Consider the following 11262-nt stretch of genomic DNA (forward strand, 5'->3'; position numbering starts at 1 on the left):
TGACCCGGGTCTGGAACGGGTCTCGGAGGGAGACCCGGTCCACGCACCGCTCTCCGCGCCCCGGGTCCACGCACCGCTCTCCGCGCCCCGGGTACCCGTCCCAGGTGCCGGGAGCGCCAAGGGTGCGGCGGCGAGGAAGAGACAAAACTAGCCGTGCCGCACCCGCCCGCGAGGTAGAGGTCCCCGGCCGCCCCCACCCGCGTCCCCGGGGCCCCGCGCGGAGGGGAGGACCCGGGCAGGGTCCGGCGCTCACCAGGTAGCAGAGCAGAAGCAGCGCGCAGGCAGGGCGCCCGCCGAGGCCCGGGGGGACGCCGCCAGTCGGGGGGGCCATGGCTGCGGCCCGGGGGCCGGCCGCGAGCGGCAGGGGTTGTTGCTGCTGCTGCCGCCGTGGCCACTCGAGCCCCGCGCCGCGCCGCTGCATGGCGAGGCCGCCCGGATCCGGGCCGGAACAGGTCACCTGGTGCAGGGACCGGCCCCCGCCCGAGGCGCCACCTTTCCGCCCGCCCCCGGCCGGGCCGGCCGCTGCGCGCGGGGCCACCTGCCGCCGCCGCCGCCGCCGCCGCCGCCGGACCCGCCGCCGCCTCCACTGCCGCTCCCGCCGTCGCCGCCCCCGCAGCCCCAGCCGAGCGCCAGCTCCTCCCAGCCTCCCAGTCCCCCTCCCCTCCCTCCCCTCCGCTCCCGGCCCAGCCCGCCTCCCGGCCGCTCCCTCCGGCCCCCAGGCTTCCACCCCGGCCGGCAGCAGGCGCCCACGCAGGTGGGGACTGACCCGGGCCCCGCCCCCTGGCCGCCGCCCCCCCCCGCTCCCGGCCAGACCCCCTTTCCCTTTCTTTCCTTTCCTTCTCCTTCCCCACCCCCCTTCCGCGCTCTTTCTCTCCGCGATCCCTCTCCCCGCCCTCCGCTTCCCTTTTTTCCTTCTCTACAATTCTCTCTCACCTCTCTTCCTAACCCCCTCTTTTTTCTTTTTTCACTTGCTTCCTTCACTCTCAATCCGTTTCCTCTCTCCACTCCCTCCTTTTCTCATTCTATTCCTCTCTTGCGCATCCTCTCTCTCCCACCCACTCCTTTGGCGGGTCCTGCAGCCTAGTTCCCGCCCGTGCAATGGGTTTTTGTTTGGTTGCTTTTTTGGCAAGGGCGCCATTCCCGTCGGGCACAGTGCGAGTGTGCCCCCGTGGAGTCGCGCCACGCAGTGGCCCAGCTTCCAGTCTTTAAGGGTGGATTTTGACCCCTACCGACCTCCACCTGTCCACCTGCAGGCGCGGGGCCTCCTCCCTGCGGGCACCGTTTTAGCCCGAGGTGCGCCGCACCCTGCCGGCTGGTTCGCGGCATGTTCTGGATGCTTCCCGAGGGTTTTGTGCCGGGCCGGCGCCACTGCCGCCGAGCTCTTTGTTTTAATTGTCCAGAGTATCGGCGCCCAAATCGCGTTTGTATTTGATTTGCATCCCTGTGCCCCGGCTTCCACTTTGGACCGAAAAGAAAATGAATTAATTAGGCCAATTCAGTTGTGCTCAAGCCCCAAGTGAAAGGGGTGAGGCTCTTGAAGTGTACAAACAGCTTTAAAAAAAAAAAAAAACTCAGGCACATCCTCGGCCTTGGGGACACAGGTTGGAACTGGCTGCTCGGCGACCCAAATTCTGCTGCCAGGCCGAGGGGCCCGGCTGGACAGAGGGATCCCCAGCTCGCGCCAGCCCTGGTGCTCTAGAAAGAGAGTGGCTGTGTCTAGCGACTCTGGTAATTGCTTGGGCCCGCGGCTGCTCTGAACCAGTTAACCCACCTTCGAAAGTTCTCAGAAGCTTCCCTTTGGCAATGGTGGATTTGTGCGGATTGGGACTAATAAAAGATTGGGAGTCTGAGAGGATACAACCCTTTCCCAGTGGAGGTGTCACCATAGCAGGTCAAGTCCCGACAGGCGTCAGGAGAGGCTGGTGGTGAAGATAGGATGCCCAGGGTGGGGTTAGAACAGCTTTGGAATCGCCCGTGCCTGGATATGCCCTCAGCCATCTCAGTACAGCCCTGGCCACACTCAGCACCTCAGCTGAGTCATCCCTTACTTTTTCTAGGTCACCTAAGGCCTGTGGCCCTGGGTCAGGCTCCTGGCTCCAAGTCACTTATTGCAAAGTCATGACTTATGTCAACTGTTCTCAAACTTCAGCGTGCATCCCCGTCACCAGGAGGGCGTGTTAAAACACACGTTGCTGGGCTGGAATTGCAGCTTCAGTTGGTCCTGGGTGGGGCTAGAGAAGCTGCCTTGCTAACAAGCTGGGAGGTGATGCTGCTGCCAACCCAGAGACCCCATTTCCAGAGCCACTGGCTGATAAGAAAGGGTCACTCTGCTCCTCTCTCATCCACAGGCCACCACATTAAAGAGTCTGAGGGTTTCTTTGACAATGCCTTGTCCCACTTCCACAGACCCGACGCTCTTAAAATTCTCCTGTGTGGTATAGAAAACCATTCCATTTATTCTACTGAGTGTCCAAGGGGATAAAAGATCGGGTGGCTTTGTCCTAGATCGTGTCCATATTTTTTCTATCAGTATGGTAGACTATACTTTTTAACGTGTGTGAAAGGAAAACTGTTCCAGTTCAGGAGAACAGGACTTCACAGTGTTTCTGGGGTTTCCACCTGTCTTCCTGGGCCTTCCTCTGGATTTTCTCTCCTCCTTCACTGCACCTGGTTTGGGCTGGTCTTCAGAGAACTGAGTCCCTCAGGTTGTTGGTATTCAGGATTTATGGAATTGGAGTTTTCAAGCCTGTGAGCTTTAAGAGTTTGAATTTACCTAACTATAGTCAATGTGGAGGTACCACTAGGGGCCTGGGCTGTTTTTAACCTGGTATAGCCAACGTCTCACTTACTCATCTTCTACTGTGTTCCTACTGTGTGTCTGACACCACCCCAGGCCCTGGGAATCCTAAGGAGCATCGGTCATGCAGAAAACTCACCAAAACACAATTCCATCCTTTAAAAGTGACTTTCACCTTGCTCTGTGGCCCAGGGCAGGGACTGATGGGATTGACTAATTCTGTATTGCAGAGGGGTAGAGGAAGAGAAGGTCAGAATTTCTACTCACAGTGGAGTGTGAAATTTTTATCCAGAAGACAGAATCCGTTATTGCCCTTGCCTTCTCTCTAGATGTTTGTGTCGGTAATTTGAAGGGTGTGGTCTGATTTCAGAGGACCTTTTTAATTTCAAAACAGCCCCCTTTTCCATTGTCCTGTGGAAGGGCTTAAAATTCCACTATTACAATTCATTGGTTTGAATTAAGTTTTAATACTTCACTGAAATGTGAAGGCCCCTGGGGAGAGTGTCTTAATCTGGTATTGCTCATTACTGCTGAAGTATGTCAGTTCATCACGTGCCCTCTACAGAGACAGTGGAAGGTAAATGACGCCACACCTGAACACGGGAAAGGACAAAGGCAACGGAGTCTGGAAGGAGGATGGCAGCCTCGCTTATCCGAGCTCCGTGGATGAGCATCCAGGACCTGGAGGGAAAGGGGCTGGGGAGAGTCTGCTTGCCTGGCTGGGCGCTGAATAACATCCAGTAGTTCTCAGACTCTGCAATGGTTAGAGATCAGAAAAATTTCAGGGACCAATGCAGTTGGCCAACTATTAACTTGCCAAGTAAAAATATTGAAGCCAAACCAACCAACGAAAAACAACCCCCCAATACACGATCTTCTATCAGCATTATTTCATTAAAAAGACAGGGCATTTTTACCAGCAAAAAGTTGGGAAAGACCTAATATCATAATAAAAGACAGTCCTTTAAATTGAATATCATTTGCTTGTGAAAAACTCCTAACTTGTCTTGGTCTTATTTTGCTGTGGACGAGTAGCAACTTACCTTCAGACCAGTGCGGCCCTTTGCTGGGCGCTTGGAGACCACATTTCTAAATATTAAGGATGTGTAGGGTCAAGAGATCTGCTCTTACAGAGAGAGCTGACCTAGGGGTTACAGAGGTGGCGGAGAGGCCCTGCAGGAGGCCCTGCACAAACCTAGGGCCCCCAGCTCCAGGGAGCTCCCCTCATGACCTCAATTACAAACTTCAATATCTTGTGATAATCTTTAATGGAAAATAATCTGAAAAATATATATATATATATAACTGAATCACTTTGCTGTATACCTGAAACGAACACAATACTGTAAATCAACTATACTTCAATTTTAAAAAGCCACTAAATAGAACTATATACATATGAAAAAGAAAAACTCAATTGGTCGTTTCTCTCTGTCCCACCAAGCATTGCCTGTAGCCATTTAATCCTGCTTTATTTATTTTGTAGCTGGTTTGCTGGCCAGTTCTCCTCCTCAGATAGACTATAAGCTCCTTGCAAATGGGTTGTGTCTTAATCAGCTCTGTGTAATGCCTTCATGCCTTGTATAGAAAGTTCCTTGACAAATTCACTAAATAAAATTGAACCCCTCATCTTCCTCTTTCAATTTTTCTTCCATCCTCCCTTTCCTGTCCCTTTTTATCTTCCTTCCTCCTTTTCCTTTCTTATTCATTACTCTTCCCCCATCTTCTTCCAAAAGAACACAGTTTTTCCCCACAATCAGGGGTCTCTGGAACCCTGCAGCCTCTCCTCTCTTCCATCCCCAACTTCCTTCCTGCAATTTCTGATATTCAGAATATAGACTGAACTGCAACATTTGCCTTTTACATCAAAATAGAAGAGAAGAAAACAAAAATAGAAGGCAACATACTCCCATTCTGATTGGAAGACCATGGCTTTTTTTTCTGCCAAGGGTGACCTTCAAGATTCAGCTAAATCCTGCACACCGTTTTGGGTTTTTGTTTTGTTTTGTTGTTGCTGTTGTTGTTGCTGTTTTTTAAATTTATGGCCACACCGCGAGACACGTGGGATCTTAATTCCTCAACCAGGGGTTGAACCCGCGCCCCCTGCATTGGAAGGTGGAGTCTTAACCACTGGACTGCCGGGGAAGTCCACTGCACACTGTTCTTAATGTTCAGTACTTCTGTTTTTCTCATAACACCTATTCTTTACCTTCCCTACATCCCTTTTCTATCTCTGTTCTTCCTGTTGTTGTTTTTGTGTGTGTGTGTGTGTGTGTGTGTGTGTGTGGTATGTGGGCCTCTTACTGCTGTGGCCTCTCCCGTTGCGGAGCACAGGCTCCAGAAGCGCAGGCTCAGCGGCCATGGCTCACGGGCCCAGCCGCTCCGCGGCATGTGGGATCTTCCCGGACCGGGGCACGAACCCGTGTCCCCAGCATCGGCAGGTGGACTCTCAACCACTGCGCCACCAGGGAAGCCCATGTTCTTCCTGTTCTGCAATCTCCATATTGATCAATTACTTCCTACTTCTTCCTTCCTTAGAACATTCCACCAGATAACATCCTCATGTCCTGGTCCCCAGACCTTGTCTTTCGAACCTCAGGTCTTTGACTCTGCAGACTCTCTTCCTATGGGCCCCAGAGCCCTCACTCTGAGAAGCTGTAGTGAAGAGGGGATGGTAGTTCGTGTGTCACCTCAGAATTTTTCTGTGGGAATTTGAAGGTGTATTTCTATGGGGATGGTGAAGGTCTTGGAATCGCTCGGTCTGTAGCTCTGAAATGAGCTCTATTTCTGGGCCTGTCAGATGAAATGCTGTTGCTCCTAGTTATTTTTGGCTCTTTGCCCTTCTGAATAGGTGCATATTCAGCTCAATATTCCCCCAACCCTGAGCTAGGAAAAACAGGCAGCTTCCCTTAGCCAAGCCTCCTCCCTCCTGGGTCGGGAACACTTGTCCCCTTAAGCAGCAGCTGTCGTCTACTCTCTGGACTGCGCCCAGTATGTCTGTGCAGTGTCCAGGTGGGCAGTAGGGAAATCCACTCTCTGGCCACTGATGAAGAGCTGTGTGAGCCCAACATCCCTGGGCAGGTGCAGCCAAGTGTCCAGAGCCTCCTCACTCATACACTCTGCATCCCGCCCTGTGTGGTATGGCTGCAAATCTTCTCCAGCATATCCCTGGGGGAACCTGGGACGGAGGGGACATTTCAGGCTCAGTGAGCACAGAAGTATTTGTACACTGGGGGTCTGAGGAAGGAAGGCGCCCTGGGATGCAGAAGGTCCATAGGTACAAGGATGTCTTCGGCTGAGTGTGTTGAGAAGAACGTGCGTGTTGAAAGCAGCGGAGTGGAGAGAAGCTGGATGTGCATGTGCAGATCTGCTTGGGATGGAGAGTGAAAGGAGAGAGCCACTGGGCACCAAAGGAGAGAATGTCAGTGTAAATAACTGCAGAGGGAGAGTGAGTGCACACTAAAGCTTGGGGAAAACAGCTTGTGTCGACAAGTCCTGACAATATTTTATAACTACATCTTGCAGCTGAAATCGTGATAGTCAGGCAATAACATTGACTTAGGGCTTTTAGTCTATCCGATAATATGCAATATCCAGCAAAGTAAAATGTCAGTATCAGCTGGGGCGCTTAGTATGGTCCATATAAAATCAAGAAAAACATAAAGAAGAGAAAACTAGACCAGAGTCCTCTTAATAGCTACTTATCTCTACAGCTTTTCACTGAGAGATTTCTTTTCAAAGTTCTTATCAAGTATGACTTTGATGCATTAATTCATTTAATCCTCATGACAACCCTGAGAGGGAATTAGCACCAGTGTCATCAACAACCTCATTTTACAGATGAAGAAGCTGAGTCGTCTGGAAGATCCCAGCTCCACAGCTAGGAAGCAGCAGAGCCAGTTTGGATTCAGTTTTGCTCAAGGACTCATGCTCGCACCACTGCACTAAATTCCTGCTGGGAATGGGTGACGGAGAGGCAAGCAGGTGTTGGGGAGTCACACCTGAGTTTTAGGCTTAGGGCTCTGTCTGGGCTTCACCCAGTGCTTGAGGACATAGATTGACATCTCAGACACCACTGTCCAGCGGTGCTGTCCCACCACTTCCAGCTGTGTGATGTTGGGCAAATCACTAATCCTTTTTGAAACCACCTCCACATCTGTAAAAATAAGGATACAGTCACTGGATCTGCCCATTTACATGGTTTCGTGAAGGCCAGGTAATATAGCACAGGTGGGTGCATTGTCAATTACCAAGCCCTAGACCAGAGTAAAGCATCATATAGATATTATTCATGCTCGCCTACTTCAAAAAAAAAAAAAAAAGGCTCGCAAAGAAAGATACATCCCTGATAAGACCATGAAAAATAATAAAAGGTTAATAAATAGCTGTGGTAACATGCCTCCAAAGATGACCCTACCCAGGGACCACATCTCCCGCTATAACCTTGCAGGGGAGGAATAAATCCCCCCAGTATGACCTCTGGAGGAAGCCAGTGGCCACGTGTGAACTATGACCACTGGCATGATGTGAGAAAGCCCAAGCTAGCCATCTGGAGGGAGACAGCCAGCCTCCAGCCATTTCAGCCCTCTCAGCCCAAGTGACACACCTGTGAATGAGCAAACCATCTTGCATGCTTACCCCAGTTGAGCTTTTAGATTACTCCAACTCCAGCCACCATCAGGCTGAAACTGCATAAGCATCTCCAAGCAAGAGCTGCCCAGCTGAGTCCTGTCAACTCACTGAACCATGAAAGATAAAAATAGTTTTGAGTCACTAAGTTTGGGGGTTGTTTGTTCACAGCAATAGATAACTAAAGCAGTGTCCTAGGCTAATTCTAATGTTTTAACTGAACAGTAGAGTTGGCTTTGAGCTTCCTGGCATTCAAAGCAAAAAGGGAGCAGGGTGGATTATACGCACTTCTAATTGTCTTGAGGTACTATGATTTACTTGAATGGATAGTTCATCTGACCCATCTCCTTGCAGTCAAATCATAATGAAAATTAAACTGTCTTCCTTACACGAGAATCTCTCCTACCTGTACCAAAATTACAGTTGTGCAAATTCTATGATCTGCCTTGCTAGAGCAGACAGAAGAATTGCAATTGTCATTAACGAAAAACTGTCCCTTGCATCTGGCCCCAATCTTTCCGGATGGAACTCAAGCCCATTTTCTCCCGGTTGATTCTCAGTGCATCTTCTGCCTCCTGCCTCATTCCCATCCCAAATTAAGTCACAAACGGGATCGGTGACTCCGGGGGTCCTAAGCAGCCACAATTAATGATGAAAATAGAAATGCTGAAAATAGTTGAAACCGAAGAAGATTCTATGATTTATTCAAACCTTCAGGAAAAATTACTATTCAGCCCAGAATTGAAATTTAGATTTGTGGTTCCTAATCAGCTAGAATGCAGTGCTTCCCTGGTGCTAACCCTCCAAAAAGGGAAGGAAAAAAATAAAATAAAATATATACATGTGCTTGCGCCTTGTGTCCTTTAGAACCTGTGCTCTGAATAGTGCGGTGTTTAATGCCTTACTGGTGCTTATTAAAGCTTTTCTTCATTGAGTGACCTTCCAAGTCTATGATAATAAAAGACCTGAGATGAGTGTGAATCAGTGATTTCCATTCTCTCCAGTGTGGACTTGACAAATGGGACCAGCAGGCAATCAATGCCCGGAACATTCTGGGAAGTCTGGGTTAGCAGGTGGGGTATTTGAAGTGACCTCACTCACTTGGGACCTGAACTAGGCCCAGGCAGCCCTGTAAGGTAGTGAATCTTGGCTTTTGGGCCCTTGACCTCGTTTTCTATACTCTTCCCCTTCATTTGTCTTCACAGTTGGATTTCAGCGTCCTTATGTTGAAACTCTTTGTGGATAGCCTAATGGTTGGGAGAAGGGGCCAGACTCAAATCACAGCTGAGGTCCTTATCCTACATTTGCATATGCACTTTCTAATCATTAAGACATTTCATACATGTGTTTCAGTTCATTGCGTCAACAATCCTGTGGAGTAAGTGGTTATGGGTTGAACTGTGTCCTCTGAAAACATAGGCTGGAATCCTAATCCCTGGTACTTGCCGATATGAGTTTATTTGAAAAGAAGGTCTTTGCAGATATAATCAAGTTAAGGTGAGATCATAGGATGGGCCCTAATCCAACATGACAGCTGTCTTTACAAGAAGATGGAAATTTGGACATAGCCATGCACAGAGGGATGACAACGTGAAGACACAGAGGGAAGATGGCCATGTGAAGACAGAGGCAGAGACTGGAGTTTTTCTGCCATGAGCAAAGGAAGGGCTGGGACTACCAGAAACTGGAAGAGGCAAGGAAAGACCCTTGTCTAGAGGCTTCAGAGGGAGCAGGGCTTTGCCAGTACCCCGATTTTGGACTTCTACCTTCCGGAACAGTAAGACAATAAATGTCTGTTGTTTCAAGCCACCCAGTTTGTGACATGTTCCGGCAGCCCTAGAAAACTAACATACAGGTGTTATCATTTTTCTTATTTTTTTAATCCAATGTCATGGGGTCCCTACTGTGAACCAGGCTCTGTGCTGAGCTCTGGAACCCAGACACAAAGCTATAGGTTAATACAGAGCAAATCAGAGCCCTCGAGACGTCTGATGAATCCCCACGCGCATTCCCGTGTGTCTCAGGCTCTCTCAGCCACCCCCCACCCACAGGGTGTGTGCCTGTTCCCACAGCTGGCTGAGAGGTAGACAGTGCTGGCACTGGAAGTGACTTGGGAGATCTCCTGATCCATCTTCCTGGTTTTCCAGGTGTGCCCGCTAAGGTTCAGAGGGGTCTTGCCACCGGCAGAAAGGCAGCCTTGGACTCCACCACATCTTTGCATTCCCCGACTCTGATTAAATCATGTTGTGAGTAACTTCAACAAACAACTAATGTTTGTCGAATGAACACTAAATTATTAATGACTGGTAAAGAGAATGCGTTATACTTCCCAGAGGTATTTGAATGTGGAACAATGCCTTCACCCAGAGAAGGGAATTTCTGAGCGTGAGATGTGGGATGGGGGCGGTGTAGGCCAAGTAGGGCGGGGAGATTTGAGGGCAAGGGCAGAGTCCAAGGACAGAGTCTTTTGCGATCCTTTATCTTATATCCCTAAAGCAACTTCTGTGTCTGCTCAGGATAAGGCTGGCTGCCTTGGAGAGTTCTGGAAGTGGGCTGAGGAACAGCTGGGTCTCCTCCGTACTTTGAGAGGCCGTGCAGTGCTGTGACCAGTGCCCTCCTGGATGCAGAAGGAAGCACCGGCCTCATTACACGCATGTACCATGACTGCTGTTTTAAACTCCAATACTGCTGAACAATTCAGAAATAGATCCATTATAGGTCTGTTTTAGCCCCAGGGCTTTAACACAGGTCACTAGAAAATCCAAGATTGCACAGTAATTCATACTGTCGAGAGGGATAGAAAAAAACTCTCTTCAGCACTTCCTCTCCCACCACCCCGCAGCATAACAAAGAGCACCTCTTCATTTCTGTAGTGCTTTGGAATAAATAGCTCTTACATTGAACTTGAAATCTAAATTTTTCTTCATCTATTAATTGATAAGAGAGCTCATTTTACCTCTCGTGCTCTGAAGTAAGATTACACTGTAAATAAACTGGGTCAGGTTTAGCAGGATGGATGTGAACTGTTCCCTAATTCCTTTTAATCTCTGGTAAAAGAATAACTAGGATTTGGACATCAACATTCAATAAGCAATTATGTCGCCCCTTCAGACCCCATCTAAATTAGTCCATTGTTCCCTCAAAGAGAATCCAGCGAACCGCCAAACTGTGCTCTTAAATTGCAATCTCCTCGTTTTGTTCTAGTCCCTGAGAGGAGCAGAGGCTGTAGGAAGGATTTGATTTGATTTATATTAATTTTTAGAGTATCAGGGATCTCTTGTTTTACTTGAAACGGATCAGGGAAAGGGGGTCAGTAAACAAGGTTTTCTCGAGTACTGATCGCCGCGCCGTGCACAGCACTTCAGGAGGCTGGTTTCTCATTTTCACAGTGCCTTAGAATCATTACCTAATTATTAATCTCACCCTAGAGTTCTGAGGAGCTTATGACTCCCGCTGAAGTTAACGAAGGCTTTTACCTATAGATCAGGCGCTAAATCATTGTGATTGACTTGAGTGCCCGCAAAATCTGGTAGGCACTGATAGAACTGGCAGAAGGGAAAAAGAATTAAACAGAAGGAAATTAAGAAGAGGAGAAAGAGAAGGTGCCGGGAAGGAGGAGGGTCAAGAAACCAAACCCAGACTGGAAATTCAAAATACCTCATTAGAAAAATGGGGCAGTTAAGGAAGAACTCACCGAGTAATCTGCTTAAACTTTAATTATTCATTTATATATATTTATGTGGCACACTTTCTCTAGGGAACCCAATGTGCTTTGCAAACACATTAAATAATTAACTCTCTCAAATCTGAGTGAAGTGGAGAGACAGCAAAATTAC

At 49.1% G+C, this 11262-nt stretch overlaps 1 protein-coding gene across 9 annotated transcripts in view; it reads right to left on the bottom strand.

The window, feature by feature from the left end:
• The window catches only part of SEL1L3 (SEL1L family member 3), a 97301-nt gene extending 96727 nt beyond the window's left edge, over positions 1–574 (bottom strand). For 4 of the 9 annotated variants that reach the window (XR_012331956.1, XR_012331955.1, XR_012331954.1 and 1 more), the window contains exon 1: positions 254–574. Coding sequence is in view for 6 of the 9 variants with exons in the window: in XM_019928383.3 (XP_019783942.2) it covers positions 254–421 (168 nt within the window). In the remaining 3 variants the exon portion in view is untranslated. The remainder of the gene's footprint in view (positions 1–253) is intronic. The other 5 variants (XM_073805132.1, XM_073805131.1, XM_019928380.3 and 2 more) reach the window with 4 other exon arrangements.
• Positions 575–11262: the final 10688 nt, after the last annotated feature.

Source organism: Tursiops truncatus, chromosome 5 (genome assembly GCF_011762595.2).
Source record: "Tursiops truncatus isolate mTurTru1 chromosome 5, mTurTru1.mat.Y, whole genome shotgun sequence".
NCBI lineage: Eukaryota > Metazoa > Chordata > Mammalia > Artiodactyla > Delphinidae > Tursiops > Tursiops truncatus.